The 15209-nt window shown below is 37.3% G+C and overlaps 1 protein-coding gene across 1 annotated transcript in view; it reads left to right on the forward strand.

Annotated features, from left to right (window-relative positions):
* SMYD3 (SET and MYND domain containing 3) overlaps positions 1-15209 on the forward strand; it is a gene marked incomplete at its 5' end in the record, with an annotated part of 379357 nt that overhangs the window by 291837 nt on the left and 72311 nt on the right. The window contains 2 exons of the mRNA XM_084203616.1: positions 10231-10298; positions 12770-12872. Coding sequence (XP_084059742.1) covers positions 10231-10298; positions 12770-12872 — 171 coding nt within the window. The remainder of the gene's footprint in view (positions 1-10230; positions 10299-12769; positions 12873-15209) is intronic.

The following is a 15209-nucleotide window of genomic DNA, read 5'->3' on the forward strand; positions in this document are numbered from 1 at the left end:
CTCAGTGTACTGTTTGTATAACCTTCCTTTATTTCCAAGATATCTGGTAGAGACTTTTTAAAATTAAACACTTTTTTTTCCCATTACAAGTGAAAGATCAAATAATGCAATTATTTGACCATTTTCTCACCAATTTACAGTCTGTATGCCCTGAGAGAGTTCATTAAGTAGAAAGAATACATAGAAGTTCAGCTTTCTTGTGACTTTTTCTGCAAGCTATGATTCTAGCTGTGTTGCTTTGTATCTAGCTGGTTTACAGTGCTTTTGTCAACTTATGGCTGGATGTTCTTTGACTCAGAGTTCTCTGTGTGAGCTTAATTTAGTATAAATTGTTACATTTTCTCTGTGGCTCTTACTGAAATGGAGGTGGTACTTAATGCTCTCTCTAAGTATTGCATGTTTTTTTCCTAAATAGTAATAGTGTATATTAACAATGCAGGAAACCTGTATAATGGCTACATCTCGTCTGGTACAGTAAAGAAAAACACTGTTTCAAAGGAAAATGTATTCTATTCAGTTGTAGGTAGAACAGTGTGCTGGGAATTTCCTGTTTTGTTGAGGTAATGGCCTTCTGCTAAGGAGTCCTGATGGATGGAGTGATGTTTGTGGGTATTGGTTTGTGGAGCACAGGCATTGTGGGTTCTGAAAGCCCTGTTCCCATGTAACCACCCAATATATGTACATGGTTCCTTCTCTTGACATAAATAGCAGCTGTTTTCTACTAATACCTTCAAAAGTAAAAAGAATCCAGGCAAAAGGTGAAAGGGGTTTCCTGTATCTTGGTACCAACTATTCAGTAATTTCTGATTGGAGCAGGTTGTAGCATCCAGAGTTTTTCAAGCAAAATCCCTTGACCTGGCCTGAGAAATTCAGCTCTACAGGTCCTGGGTGCCACATGCACCCTGTGGTCCAAAGGAAACCAGGTCCACAGAGCAGGATTGGGGTGTTTTAGGTTTACTTCATGCCAAATATAGCATAAAACACTAGCAAATCATCTTTAGTATTGCTAGGCGTCATTCACTGACTATGGTTTGTCATCAAATAGGATAGTCCAAGAATGTTGGACTAGAACTGGGGGAATGAGAAAATGAGCAGCATCAGCACAAAAGCTGAACCTCACTGTAACTGGACATGTATGTGCTGTCTTGAGAGATGTCCAGTGTTATGAAATTTCCAAAACCTGAATTATATAAACTGTTTCCTGATCACTGCATTGTTTGAAAAAAAAAAATGGCCCCAAAATAGAGAGATATAAAAGAAATGCTGGCTGGAAATCCTTGGGGAGTTGATCAGAGATATTAAGAATGCACACATTCTGTAGAAATCCAAGAACTCATTGAATACTGAGTTAGACAGGCCTTAAATTTACTGCTTTAGCTTTAATTTGTTCTATGCATCACATCACATCTTTAAATTAAATACTATTCTACATACTTACATTGAGTTCATCTTATGTATTCTGGCTTCCATATCCTGCTATTTTTTGATGTGGGCATATTCACCCTTCTGTGGCAGTGCACATGCATAGAGCACAGTTTTCCTTTCAGTCAGGAAGAGCTCTTCTGCTGTGGTCTGGATTAAACAATCTCTCAGTGCCTTCAATAGGCCACTACTCTTTTCCCCCAGAAGACCTCTCAGTAAGGCAATCAGCTAGGTGTTTCTGTGTTTCAGAGCTGAATACAGAGTGAGATTTTGTTTCACAGTTTTATTTTTCCTGTTAAAGTTCTAATTCCCTCCTGGACTTGATATATTGGATGCATACCAGGGGGTGCTCCACTCCTTTTCACTGTTCCTGGGCAGGTCTAGCCTGCCTCAGACACATCACCTGCTATGGCACAGTAGCATTAGCCATTGTATCTGGCAGCATTCTTCATACACTGCCTGTGGAAGGAAGGTCTAAGAGTGGGAAAAAATGCATTCTGCAGGCATATGCTAACCAAATGCTCACAAAATTTCGAAGGAGAACCGTTTATTTGGGATATTCTTTGCTGGCACTTTACAAACAGCACATGTATTTGTCAAATCATGGTTTTACACATAATTTAAATTACCTGCTCTCAGAAGATTTTTGACTGCCAGCTATCTGGAAGAACAATGCATGATTCCTATTGTCTTACTGATTTCCTAATGTCTTTAATGGGAAGAAAGAGGGGTTATATCACTAAAGGCGATGAATTTACAAAAGGTCATGTCTGATGTACTGATTTGTAGAACTAATAATGTCACCCAGTTTGAATTATAGGAATAGGTTGGAAAATAAACAAATCTAAGTAACTTAAAACTTTTTTTTTTTTTGCTTCATTGATATGATAAAAAGGACAATAGTTATTCCTTTTGATAAAACTGTATGTCAAAAGAAAAACAGTAACTTATCTTTAGAGAAGAAGCGTAAGAAAAATGGAAGGAACTGGCAGTGGTATCAGTTTTCTTTTGGGTCTCAATGCACAAACATTATAAGAGCCTGCAATTTGGTTAATGCAAAACAGAGCAGGTTTGGGCTAGCCTGACTTGTCAGTGATCATGGACACAGCAGGTTGTTAGTCATATGCTCCATATGGAGTTGCCATGTATTTCTTTTTACCATACCAAGGGAAAAAAAAAAATCTTAGGTTCAGTTCTAAAACTCCCCAGTCATCTCTGGTTTAGATTGTAAGTCAAGTAGCAAAGTGAGACTAGTGCTGGTTCAAAAACCACATGCTGCATATAAAAAAAATTGAAAAAAAGTGGTTTTTTCATAAAAAATTGTTTCCGTGTTTCTAAATTAATCAAATCAAATGAGTTTTGTTGCCAGTTTCAGAAGAAGTTCCAAAATCAAGACATTTATTTACATTTGTTTAAGTTGTTAAGATTTAAAAGTACTCATTTCAGGCCATTACGTTTTGGAAGAGATGTTTCCTTTTATTCTACCCTTTTTGAAATTTCTTTCAAACATTTTCAGCTTTTGTGCTTTCAGAAATTTCCTAGTGGAAACAGTTTTAAAGCAATGGCATGAAAAAAGTTTTCTCCAGATTTTTATAGTCCCCCTCATTCCCTGTCCCCTCCCCTCAGTATAAAAGATATTGTTGCACTATAGTTCAAGAGTGAGGAAGAGGAGAGGCAAAAATTCTACTGAGCCAAATAGACCAAACCCAAAGACTCATGATTGATGAACTTCAAAAGTTAAATATACTTGAAGGTCCAGCTCAGCAAGCACTTCTAAAAGGAATAACAAGTCTATTGCCTTTATATCATCAAACACTGAAATATTTAGGTTAGAATTTCTCTGACCTATCTTGAACTGCCTAGCAGTTTGGTGTGAGGAGATCACCTGGGTAATGGAAAGAGGTGGCACATAGTACTTTGTTCCACCCACATTATTAGCTGAAGTTATGGAAGAATAATTCATTAAGGTTTGGATTTTGCCTATGTAATTTTCACACAAGCATCTGTAGCTGAATCTCACCCTAATAATTCATAGTAAGTCTAACTTTTTTTTTTTTAATATAGCATTACAAAGAATTTAAACATCTGTCTGTAACAAAATAGGCCAGACAAACCCAGTGTCAGTTAAAGACTCCTGGATGCCCATGAAGTTTGATCCCGTTCATAAACAAGCAGTGTGTTTGAATTAAGTGGGCATGCAGTGGTTGTTGAAATCAAGTTAGTAACTCTGCCCCATTTCACAGGAGTGGAGCTACCTGTAGGAAAATGAGGATGAAGAGAAGGATGTCATGCTCCTACTCCACTCCAATTAATAATGCCAAATGCTGCAAGCATACTGTAATTGTGATCCATTAGTGGCTTTGCTGTTCTGCTGCTGTTCTGCCACTCTCCTGTCCTGCTCCTGAAATAGATGCATTTCAGTTCTGTTCCAAAAAGCAGGAATAATAATAACATTTACAGAGCTGGGTAAAAGCTAAAATTTCACCGAGGGGACCGTGAGACTTGCTGACTGTTGTCAGAGGAAAATTTGTGAAAAGGCTAAGACAGGTTGCTCAAAGTTTTAATGGGAGTCCTGCAAAAATTCAAGATATTTGTTTTACACTAAGAGTGCAATAATTTGGCATGTTTCAAGCTTTACCTTTTCAAGTCCAGGTTTTTAACTACAATGTTCCACATGCATTTAAAAAGAAAAAGGTGCTCATAGCAAACATAACATTTGTCCTAGTAATGATGGCTTTGAAATTCTTAGTAATCAAATATATTTAGCTGCATAACTAAATATTTTTATTTGAAAGATTGGAGAAGTATGTGTGGGATTAAGGAGAGAGGAGGTAATTTACCATGACCTATTTTCATTCCATTTCAATCAAAATTGCACCACTTAGCTGAGTACTATAAAGGGATGCCTGAAGCACACTTGCACTAAATTATCTATTAATGTCAGGGCAAATTTCTGGTCTCCTGTCTTGTAGATGGTGACAGCCTATCTGCAAGGGATACCTGTCATCTGCACACTCATCAGGAAACTTCATGTGCTAGGATAGCAAAAAAGGCCTGAAATATTGTTAGTTGATGTGAAGAAAGATGTCCAAAGGCTTAAGATGAAGAACTAAGAAAGGAATTGGAAATGTGTATCTTTGGTGTAACTAGCTCTGAAGTAATGGTAGTCTTTAACTCAGCCAAAATGTTGATGCTTTGGCACAAGAGATTAATAGGAAGTCTTTGAAGTAAAATTAAACACTTGTGAATTCAGTCAAGGTATGAAACAAATTTTTCAGATTTCATGGTTTTGCAGCATACTTTGGCTTCTGAGCAAATGTCATAAACATATTAACTACTTGTGCCTTTTACTCAGTCTGAAAATCTAAATAAGAAAACTTTCCCTAAGTTCTGCTAATATGTTTTGATTTCTGTCTGGAAGCGTTTGGACAATACTCTTGGGCCCATGGTGTGATTCTTGGGCAGGAGTTGGAGTCAATGATCCTTGTGATCAGCTTCTTCTGTGATTCAGTCACAACACTGAAGAAGCTTCTTTTTTCCTCTTCACCTACTTTCTTCTTCCGGATATCTCTTTGATCTCATTTTGTTTCTGTGGCTCTCATGGAAGCCAGTGAGTGTGTCTGGAGTTGAATGCAATGTAGGATTGGATTTTAAGTACCTGATATGGCAAAAACCTGTAAGCATGTATGTATGAGGCACAAAGGTCTAGTTTTCAAATGTGCCTCATTACAGGGCTCAGGTAGCAGATGCCTTCCCACCACGGACAGAGCTGCCCTTTCAGAGCGAGAAGCTCTGTCTGAGTAGAAAGCCTGGATGTCCTGGACTGTAGGCACAAGCAGTTGGGTGTTGTACACTTAAAGCAGGGGCTTGACAGGCCTGTCACTGCTGTGGCATTACAGTTCAGCACTGTTGCTCTAGTGCTCTGTGTGCCAAATGAAGTCATTAGCAGATTTGAGATCTATCAGCCATCTGTGCCTGTTATCTGTTCATCTTCCAGTGGGAAAGAGCTATCAGTGCAGAACTGTACTGGGATGTGGTGGTTCTAGAAGGTCTCTGGGGTATGCTTGGTCATTCGAGGTAATGTGCCCCTCACATAGCATTTACTGCTCACCCCTTCCTCCTGGAAAAGTGCTCGAGTCTCTTGAGAAGTCTATTAACAGGAGAACTCAGTGCAGTATTTTTATTAAATAGGTGGCCATGACCAGTGATACCCAGGCAGCTTCGGTGGGAATGAGGGACTTTACAATCCATGAAAGAGGCTTTTTTTTTTAATATCTATTTTAAATTTACATTACATTGGGCTAATAAATTAGGGGAAAAGGGTTTGTTATGGCTTTCTTCCTGGTGGTGGATTAGAATACACCAGCTGTGACACACCATTTGCAGAGATGGCTGGAGTCATTGTATATCAGAGCTGAAAATTGTATTGACCCTATCAGTGCAATATACCCTTTGGAAGTCCTTGGCAGGGTTTCTTACATGTGTTATAAAAGCTGCCTTGCTGTGTTGCAGTAAGAGGAACACGTGGAGACAAAATGATTGATTATTAGCCCTGGTGTTTGTAATTTGATCAGTGCAGCGAGTGTTAGCCAATAATGATTTGTTTTCTTTCCCTTACACCCTTATTGATGTGTTTCATTGTCTGAGTGTCTGAAATTCCAAATCTGGAATGTCCTGCTGTCAAGTCTATCTCTGCTTTATTTAACCCAAAGGCAAATCCTCAGTATAAAGCTGTAGGAATGAGGTCTGAACTGAGAGCAAATTCAACTCGTTATGTTGCAAAACTGAAGCCTCTGTACTCTGTCAAATGCAAACACCAAAATAAATCATGACTGTCCTCTAGACTGTGAGTCTGGCACTGACAGAGTTTGCTCAGACAGTAGCTTTAGACATCTTGAGAACAGTGGCCTCTTTACAGGGTAAATTTACAGAGTTTTCAGTAATCACTCAGAAAGTCAAATATAACAAGTTGCAATAATTTTTGTTTGGTGATAAGGTATACCTGAGAGTATTGGCCAGTCAGTAAAGTTGGTTTACTCATTGTATGTTTTCCAGTCTAGGAGAGATGATGTCTTTACTTGTGTTACCTTTCTGGGTACAGGGTACTTCTCTAAAATATGTGCAGCCTCAAAAGAACAAATATTTTTATTTAATTCAGTTAGTTTATATTATATTGTTGGTTGCTTCAAATAGCACCTCCTTTTAAATAAACTTGCAGGATTTATTGCCATGGAGGCAACTCAAACACTCAGAAGTGGAATCACTTGTATAAAGCGTTAAGTTTTTCACTATAAACTGTTAAGTTTATAGACTAGAGCTCTTTGGCCAGACAAGCTATGATGATAAACCTTGATCGCTCTAGAATATTTTGAAGTTTTGCATTTTGGAGACTTGTAAAGTTTGTGACTCCCCCCTCAGAATTTTCCCTTTGTTCTCCTGCTGGGAGATGTAAAATTTTTTCAGAAATTTTAGAAATAGCAAGGAATTTTTCTTTGCACTTTGAAGTTCTGAAATACGCGGCAATTTTCTTTATTTGTGGGTATAACAAACTTTGTGAGTACTTGGTTCTATTTCTGTATGTGGATATGCTGTCTTAGTTCTTTGTAGCTGGATAGAGAGGAATTTTTAAAGGATTCAGAAGGCACAAACACAAATTAAATTACTGAGATAAATGATTCTGCAGGAGTTAAGACAACAAGGAGCATATGGAAGAACGCTGCTATTGAAGCACTCAGTTGCTGAGAATTGATTATTTTTCTTATTTTAAAATCTGTGATCACGTAGAACCTGATTGTAGTATAAGGAATAAGGTGGATCAGTTAAGACAGAAAAAAAAGATAGCACAAAATAACTATGAAACTTGAAAGAAATGCTGTGATGCATGAGAAAATGTTTGTTTTGCCTTGGGTTTATGTGTTGGGTTTTTTTCCCCTAGAAACAGAGCTAGTTAACTTCCAGTCCCAGTAGGCTTTGCTCTGTAAACAATTGCCTCAGGAACAAGCAGCTTACTCATGCTGTCTTGCAGAAATTTGGATACTCCAGATTTGGCCGTTATTTGAGCTACATCTGTGAATTTTGGGAAGCTCGAAAAACTGACTTTTCTTTGGGTGTTCTCTAAAAAAAAAAAAAAGCCATCTTCATTTTGTTCCTTGGAAGTTGTGATCTACAACACTAATTCTTGTTTTGAAATCTTGTAACTCCCCTTGATAGAACAGATCTTGAAGTCAGACTTAAAACATACCAAAAGTTTATATAAATAGAAATGCAGAAGTGATTCAGTAGATTTTTTTAGAAACTTTGTAACAAATCTAAAAGAGAACAGAAAGCCAACCATATAGTAACAGCCTATGAATATTTCATATATCATTGTAGGCTTCTATCTGTCTATGGAGGATTGTCGTTACATCAGAATTTCTCACGCTGTAAATGGTGAGAACTTCCTTCCCTCTCCACCCTAATCTCAGTTCTTCTCTTGCTGAGCACAGAAAGCAGCCACGACCAGGGTTGCTATCTGCAGTGCACATTATTTGTGTATTGCTGTTGTTGTTTTCCATTCCTGAGCTTAAAAGGGGGAAAGATTGTCTTCTCAGAGGTTGAGCAAACCTCAGAGCACCTGACAGATCCTATGCCTGTGGCAGGATTGTGCACTGAATCATACAGCTCAGAACTCACGGGAGCACTTAGGCTTCTGCCTGTGTTTGTGTATTAAATGCCTTTTCAGATTTGGCCCTGTATACTTTGGATTCCCAGTATTGTATTTGAAACTGTAAATAATTAGAAACTAGATGGCATTTCACTGCCTCAGTGGATATTGAGATGCACTTGTATATTGTGAAAATATCTGAGAGGTTAAAAAGTGCTGCACAGCGAACTACTATTAAAAACAGCCCTTCATGTCAGAATCCTAGCATATTCATTCATCTCAAATTTTTCTTTGAAGGTATCCTGGTATAAAAAACAGATGCATGTTTCAAAAAGGAAGAAGTAAAACTACTGTGACTTCTGTGTGTAAAACTTTTCACGTAATATAATATATAACTTTAGTAGAAAATGATGAAACAGTCTCTATAACTCTATGGTGATCAAAATTCAATATTATTAATATAAATTTGTTATGGTAATAATAAGAGATTTGCAAGAAAGAGGAGTTCATTTGTTTCCAGGAGACGCTTGACCTCTGCTACTTTATGATCTGTTAGAGAGAGCTAAGGCTCACAAAAGCTGGCTTTCTTTCTATTTAACCTGGAAGGCATTTTTTTTCAATAAATACCAAAATCAAGTCAATATTTTTAGAACTAGGATAATTGCCACCTGAAATGGACTAATCTTTGCTCAGAAGTTGTCTGATACTTTATACCCAATGTCAACAGGAAAGAAATAACTAAGATGTATGATTTTGGTAATTGATAGGGAATATTTGAAAGAGTTACATAAATAATAGACTAATCAAAGTATTGTTTAACAGTTTACAAAAAACACATGCCCTACTGCATGTACATTTATTTAAATTAATTTTGCTGTCATAATTTATGAGAAATTTTGAAAGAGGATTTCATTTTCACCTTATGGTTAATGGTCTCATAAATAATAATTTGTCAATTTATAGGATAATTTATACTATTAAATTGTTCAGCATACCTCTTTAAAACATAAGTGTGCATTTACTGTTCTGGACAATTACTCTGTGAATAAAACTGCAAATTTCAAATCTCATTTCCATGTCTGCCAAACCCTACTCTTAACTCATTTTCTGTTCTAATGAGAATTAATGACATTATTAATCCAATGCTATGCAGAAGAGACCTGGGTCTTTTCTTGTATATGCAGTATCATGCAGTATTTTTCTAAAGAAGATATCAATACATCAATGATAACTGATCAACATATCTAAAAAATGAATGTAAAAAACCACCAAAACCATCTCTTCCCCAAAAATCAATACTTAAAAAATACATTCACAATTTAATTCCTTTTTTTTTTTTTCATTCAAGCACATGAAAGTTGTACTTGTTAATCATTTGCTAAGTGTTGATATATCTTGAGCACCAAAAAGGCTCAGTCTGATAGTTTGGGGGTAAGACTAAATCTGCTTACAGGAATCTTCCATTTTTCCCCCTTATTTTCTAAAACCACTTTAATATTGTATGATTACATGAAGGAAGAATACATTTACAATCTGAATATTTGAAATTAAAGAAAAGGTTGTATTTCCCTTGGATGGCAATTTGAACCTGCTTTGTCGTCAGATCTCCTACATGCAAACCAAAATACACATGATGTGAAAGATTTTGCATTTATTTGTGCCCATATCAGGTTGCCACAGCTGAGGCTGCTATTTACTTCCAAACAGTCCCATATATATTCTTTGGGTTCCACTGCTACTCATTGAAAGGTGCTGTGAGAGCCTGGTATCAGCAGAGTCCCTGCATGGAAAACAGCCACTCTTTTCCCCAGCAATCACTATCCTCTGCCAGGTTGTTCCTGAGCTGAGCTTCTCAGGCTCTGCATAGGGTGGCTTTTTTCTTCTTTTTTTCCTCCTACTTCAGGAAAGGAGGGCCCCTGCATGTGTTTAACCCCACATTTTTTCAGGATACTAATATTTCTGCCTTTAATTGACAGCAGTTTTACGGGAGAGTGTGTCCCAGATGTGATTGCTCCAAAATGAAAGACCACTAGTGTTGGGCTTGAATGTTTCCCATCTAATTACCATTTGCCCCTTCATTTTATTTTGGAAGGGCTTTTTTTTTTGAGTATGGGGTTTCCAAAGGATTCTGGTAATCCTGGATTTTTTTTCCCTTGTTTTTACAGGTGACCTGTAACTGTTTCACCATCAGTAATGGAGAGATGCAGGATGTTGGTGTTGGCCTCTATCCCAGGTACTGTGGACACTGTTTCATTCACAGGCAAAATCTATGTCAGTTTTTTTCTCCTTTTTTCCAAGGTAGCTGTAAGGACCATCAAAGCAGCAGGTAACGTGTCTAAATGAGAAACTGGGAAATGGAAATAAATTAAAGAAGAGTAAAAAAATACAATCTAGTTGAAAGCATTCCTAATAGTCCTTATTACAGCATTAAAACAGTTTAAATGGTATACATCTTTATATTTTATTTTTATGGAGGTGGTGGTCTTTTCTAAGTAAGAATAAATGCTGACATCAAGAATGTGCAGCTGGGACTAGTAAGGGAATGCTGTTCAATGATGCTTTAGAATACAGATATTTTGCAGCTGAGAGCCTTCAGAATTAGTAGTTCAAAGAAAAAGATTGATATATTTATAAGTAAATTACCACAACAAAGAAACCAGTAAGGTGAAAAGATAAGTCACTTAAGAGATAGATGTTACTATTTCAATTTCTTATTATTGTTTCTTATTTGTATTAGGAAAGAAGTATGTACCAATGAAAGTTTTATCTTCATAGAATTAGTAACCTGCAATCATAAATATGGAAAATTAGTATGTAGTTTAAAAGTGTGTTTTTACCATCTAATTTTTTTGTTAATGCATGGTTGAATTATGTTTGTCAGTACCTCAGTTGGCCTGTCACTGCTGTTTCTTTTCCTTCTAATGTCATATGTAAGATTTAACTAAGGACACTTAATATCTTGAGGTCTGCCTTGTAGTAAAGATGAAGAAAAGGTAGTTAGGAGGACATGGGAATTAGTGTCATGAAGAGTGCAAAACAGTCATTTGATTTCATAATGGAATGAAAACAATAATTGAGAAAAATTAAATATTATTTTTGAGCATTATTATGCTCAAAATGCTTGCTTTTGGTTGAAAAAAGCCCTTAACTGTGAAGAAAATATCTGTCTATGTTCAATGATGATGCACTGCCAAGGGATGCCAGAGACTCTTTCCCGGGTCACTTCAGAGCAGTTGGAGATTTTGTTATAGCAAAGCAGCTGGAAAAATTGAGAACTTTAAATCTGTGGTTTACAAGTCCTGGCCAAATGTCGCCCCGATGAATTCATATGCTTCCAGAGGAAATTGTCATCAAACCCACTAGCGTCTCCATGAGACAAGATTTAATTAAAAGTTCTTTATTAAGCCTTATTAGGAGGTTGCATATTGTTGTATGGCTTGATAGCTTCGGCATCACAAAATATTTTGAAATAGGTAAAATCCTATGGTCCCGCTGTGCATCACGTTGTAAGCAGCTTTGAGAGTGTGCCCAGTGATCTCATAATAAGTGTAATGGATACTCTCTCAGTGGGGTCTTGAGGAGATTAACCACAGATACTTTATTAGGCCAGAAGGGATACCAAAAGATTCAGACCCCTGTTGATAGCTCCTGTAAGAGTCAAAAAAACCCCAACTAAATAAACATGGTTTGGTGCAGGGCTCTGACCCTTGGCAACATCCCCTATTTTACCACCATCAGTTGGGATTTTGAGTAGCTGAATCGGACAAGGACAAAGACAGACTATAAATGCAGCTAGGAGCTGGATAAGCCAAAAAATCTTCTTCCAGCCTGATAATGCCAGAATTTTTCTTTCAATGGGTCATTCCCATAGGGAAAACACCATCAACCCCGTTTCTGCTACGGCAGAAATATTTGCCTGGCAAAGTCGGTTGTTTCCCAGCTAAGGAAACTCGTGATTCAGAAGTGCATGGCAGATGTTGTTAGCAGCCTCCTTCAGAGAGAGGGAAGGGTGTGCTTGTGCAGTGCTTGTGTCTCTTGAGGGTGCCAGCAGCTCCCTAATGAGCTGCGCTGCCCCAGCTGCCACATGCCACAGGAACAGAGGCTGGGCCAAAATATGCATTAAAACAGAGACAATGGCCACGTTTCTTCTTTCAGCTCTATACACCAACGCCTTTGGCTTTGGGACATAGTATTCTCCATTTTCTCCTGATAGGAAATACATGTTGGTTTTGGCCCCTTTGAGCTGTGCTTGCAAGGACAGTCAGGTAATCGATAAGGTTAGTGCCCTGAAACTGAGCAGAAGCAGCAGAAATAGAACTCAGTCCTCTAGCCAAGGGAAGTACTGTCAAGGTAACAAGGTAAGTGTCAAGGTAACAGGGTTACCTTGTTCCCCGCTTGTCCAGTCCTCTGAATCAGGGCTCCCAGAGAGGCAGGGGGAGGCCATTGCCTTCCTCCTGCCCTGAATACACAAAAGGCAGAAACATTTGAAGAGATGGCTCCTATTACCAAGGAATATAAATCTTTTAAGCATTCATTTTCATCCCCTAACCAGGAGCAGCTGATTTAACTGGGAATTTATTTGTTTCATGACTTAATTGCTTGATACTTCAGATGTAATCATGTTAGCTACTTTCAAATGATTAAGGGGAAATGGCAGTGGAGACTCCTCTGTTAAGTTTTTTTTCTTTCTTTCACCCCTCACAGCATGTCTTTACTGAACCACAGCTGTGACCCAAACTGCGTGATCGTTTTTGAAGGATACCAGCTTTTACTTCACTCTGTCCGAGAGATCCAGATTGGTGAAGAGGTAATTAACTTGTCCTCCCTTCCATCACAGACACCTGCAACAATGACATCTCCCTAAATAAATTCCAGACTGCTGGGCCACCAGCTTAATATTTTGATGATATATTGATGCCACTTTCTAGCACATAGCTATCAGGAGGAAAATGATAAATAGAATCATCTCTTCACACTGCCTGGGCCCCGTAATCATTACTTCTCATAAATCACTAGCAGTCTTGATAAATTCCTGTTCCTCCTTTCCTCCTCTAGGCACTTCATTTTGTTTGTATTTGAGTGTCTTTACCCTGATGGGAACACTTACAGTATTTCTGAGTGGAATGCAGCGTTCCTTAAGTCATTGCAACAATAACATTTGTCAGGCGGCAGCCATGCGGTTGTAGTAAGCCTTTCATTGACAGTGAAAGCAACAAAACAAGGTTTGTTTGCTTGTCCATTTCACTAGGAAAGACTTCAAAATATCCTTTTCAAGTGATTTGTGATTTGATCTAACTTATTATCTACTTTTTTTTTACAATAGCACTTGTATGAATTTGAAAATAAGCTTTTGTGGCTAGAAATAAAAAAAAAAAGTGTTTTGTAGCAATGCAGTATGAATTTGCTTAATTCAGTAAGACCTGAAAAGGAAAGTGTGCATATATGTAATTTCAGATGCATCAATGACCTACACAGTCCTAGCTGTTGGTCATTTCAAAATCATAACCTAATGTAAATATGATTCACACCTGTTCTTAAAACTCTGTAAATATGAAGACCGCACTTATTTTGATTTAGACACAGAATTTATTTACCTCCCTATGAAGTTACTTCTTTTTTAATGTATTCTTTCTCAAAGATAGTAGGGAATGAAAGTAAGTAAATTGTAGAAAATTTTTTTAGTTCATCAAATAAGTAAGTGTTAGAATATGTTTTTCAGCAAAACATTGTTAAGAACCAACAGAAATGTTTTTGCATGCTTACCTTTTAACCCAGAGAAATCTTTCAGGATGCAATGTGTGCTTGTGGAGCTATTAATTATAGACATTTTTCAGTCCAGCATTCTTATCTAAGTATTCTTATAGACACCTTCCTTCTATTTTATCCATAAAGCATAACTTTCCTCTTGGCTTCCTACTTCACTAAGGTGGGTTGCTTATTTAGAAATACAGTAGATTTTAATGTCTTAACAGGAAGAAAATGGGCTTAAGGCTTAAGAGACAAAGTAAAGCTACAAAGTCTGTATTAGGTTTAGATCTGTAATGGGAAGAAGAAGGGAAATAAAATTTTTGTGAGGGTATGTGCTATTGTCAGTACCTACTTACTTTTCCTTATACACAACTTCTACCTCTTTTCATTTTGTGTTCTGCATGATGATTTTGATGCAACTTTCCACACTGCCTTTCTGCTTGCCTGCAGCAGCGTGAGCTCAGTTTTATTAATAGCCAGTATTGAATTTACAAACATATGTACGTGAAACTGTATCATCTGTTGTGAGCTGAGTTTTAACTGATATCATGATCTGAGCTAATGAAGATAGCTCAGGGAGGAAACTGATTGGGTTTTCTGAATAAATTGAGTGTTCTGAGATGGTGAGATGAACATTATTTCAAGTCATGAAGCAACAAGAAAATTATAATCACTAGAAATTTTCTCTTATCCTGTTCAAACTTACACTAGATGCAGACAGCATGAGATCCTCTATAAATAAGTAAGAGAAATTAAGCACTAAGATTTGGGCTCCTTTACTGGGAAAGTAACCGATCAGCTAGTTTTGTCAAAAAGACAAGCAGCCTACTCTTAAGAGGTCTTCATCATTTCCCTACCCTTAAGTAACCGCTTCAAACAGCATCAAGATGTGTGCTATAATTTCAATTGACTTTTTGTTAGTTGCTGAGTCTACCTGGTGTTTTGCAGGAAGGCATGAGATGATTTCACCTCCTCTCCAATCGGAAGCTGTATGGCTTCAGATCAATTAGTCTTGCTGGGAGACAGAATGGATTAGCTGTGGTGCAGTTCTGCTCCAAAATGGGCTGTGACCTCCCAAAACGGGGGCTTTGCTTCTCACCAGCCTCAGAGTTCAGTTAGAGCAAATTTGTATCTTTCTTCAGAATATCGCATAACTGACTGTAACTTACAGAGCAACATTTTTTTAAATACTGAAAACAAATATGATTTCAGATGATGAGCAAATAAATCTATTTTCATGATAGATTTCAACCAACTTATATAGTGGTTTTGTTACTGTAGTTCTGTGAGAAGTTTTGTATATGTGTATGCTTGACACATTACATTTTGTCCCATTTAAGGAAATTTTTTAGAAAAAAATCTTCCTTGAATTAGAAGTTGTGCTGGTTTTGTACCA

The sequence above is a fragment of the Fringilla coelebs genome (assembly GCF_963513975.1).
Source record: "Fringilla coelebs genome assembly, chromosome: 3".
Lineage (NCBI taxonomy): Eukaryota > Metazoa > Chordata > Aves > Passeriformes > Fringillidae > Fringilla > Fringilla coelebs.